General features: G+C 46.5%; 1 protein-coding gene across 1 annotated transcript; it reads right to left on the bottom strand.

Annotated features, from left to right (window-relative positions):
• Positions 1-247: 247 nt before the first annotated feature.
• LOC143956987 (taste receptor type 2 member 1-like) lies at positions 248-1,201 on the bottom strand. The gene has a single exon (XM_077467158.1). The coding sequence runs from the start codon at positions 1,199-1,201 to the stop codon at positions 248-250; it is 954 nt and encodes a 317-aa protein (XP_077323284.1).
• Positions 1,202-1,592: the final 391 nt, after the last annotated feature.

Genomic DNA, 1,592 nt, shown 5'->3' on the forward strand with positions numbered 1-1,592 from the left:
CATCACGTTCTGAAAGATCGGATTTTTCGACAACTTAGTCCGACCGTGTGTATGCAACAGTTTCGGACAAGATCCGTCGGACAAAATCCAACGGATTTGGTTGTCATAATGTCCGACCCGTGTGTACAAGGGCTTAGGGTTTACATAAGTTACATTTTTTTCTTCAAAAATATAAAATACGTTGGAATCATCAATGCGCCTGTCTGAGAAAAATGTGGCCCCCCCCCAACCCCACGCCCATCCTGATTTAATGCGGAGTGATATAGATTGCTACATCTTCTTTAATCCATCCCTTTGGCGTTAGAACCCTCACAATCCTCTCTTTAACTTTAGCTGCCACGCTCCTGAGTTTGGAGTTGCCTGTGATGAGCACCGTGCCGTGTGCCGGAGCGTATATCATAAAGACTAGCTGGCAGAGGCCAAAACCTGGATCCCCTTTTTTGAAAAGCGGAATCATATTAAAAATGGCAGCCACAAAACACATAAAAAACAACAGGAGAAGAGAAAGAACGGTGACCCCAGCCCAGAGATGGGCATTTATGAAGGCCCCGCGCTTTGTATTCAAAGTGTTACGCATGCGATTCATGTGCAGCATTAGAGAAATGATTAAAAGACTTGCAGAAACGATGGTTAAAGCCAACGGGAAGGTGTACCCATAGCATAAAACAAAGTAACGATAGATTTCAGAAAACGTTTCCTCTTTGGTTTTCGTATCACCGAAGACTGAACTGCCGTTGGGAAAAGGTAGGTGATTCTCGCCAATCCAGAACAGCGGCCCCCCAATCACGGCGCACAGGATAACAGCAGAGACGATGATGATTTTGTAGGACTTCAAAAAACGTCGTTGGTAAAAATTTAAAAAACTGTGAGTGAAGGTCAGGATTTTGATGCAGTAGAACACACAAAGCTGTCCCGACAGCAACAGGCTGCACTGGATGGAAATCATTTTCGAGGCGTAAGCAAATCGGCAGAATAGGTCCGAGCTCCAGAAAAGGTCACAAATCCAACCGAATCCCAACCATGTCTGGAGGAGGAGATTGGACAAGCCAACAGAACATATGAAGTGGCCGGCAGGAGTGAGGGCCTTGCTTTGCTTCCAGTCTAAAAGATGAACTCCAAGAATGAACCCATTGGTGGCAAATCCCACCAATAAAGCCACAACCTGGAGGGCTGTAAGAGCTAGTATGAAGCTTGTGGCCATGATGGAGACAATAATGAGACAATGGTGTTCACAGGTGAAGTAAAGGGACTTATGCAAACCACAGAGGCATTAGATAACCTCCTTTAACAACAATATTCAAACCCATTATGCAGACAGGAAAGAGGAAATGTGAGCTTTGTTTGCTTTGGTTGGTGTTAAAGATGGCCAATAGTACACCAGCACAGTCCATATATGTTGACAGACCAGCCCCCTACCAAAGTAGACTTAATGGTTGTGCCCAAGGTTTGGTAAATGATGTGCGGCCCTCAGACCTCAGCAGTCTGTTGTGGGAACATTGATTAGGGTAACAGCCCATGGCAGCCCGTGCATTGTGGGCACTCGGGCGCCACCCCCCCATCCCTGCTGCCGCCTCCCTATCAATGCGCCCGGC

This window comes from Lithobates pipiens, unplaced genomic scaffold (assembly GCF_037356315.1).
Source record: "Lithobates pipiens isolate NorthernLeopardFrog02 unplaced genomic scaffold, aLitPip1_a1.2 Scaffold_47, whole genome shotgun sequence".
In the NCBI taxonomy this organism is placed as follows: Eukaryota; Metazoa; Chordata; class Amphibia; order Anura; family Ranidae; genus Lithobates; species Lithobates pipiens.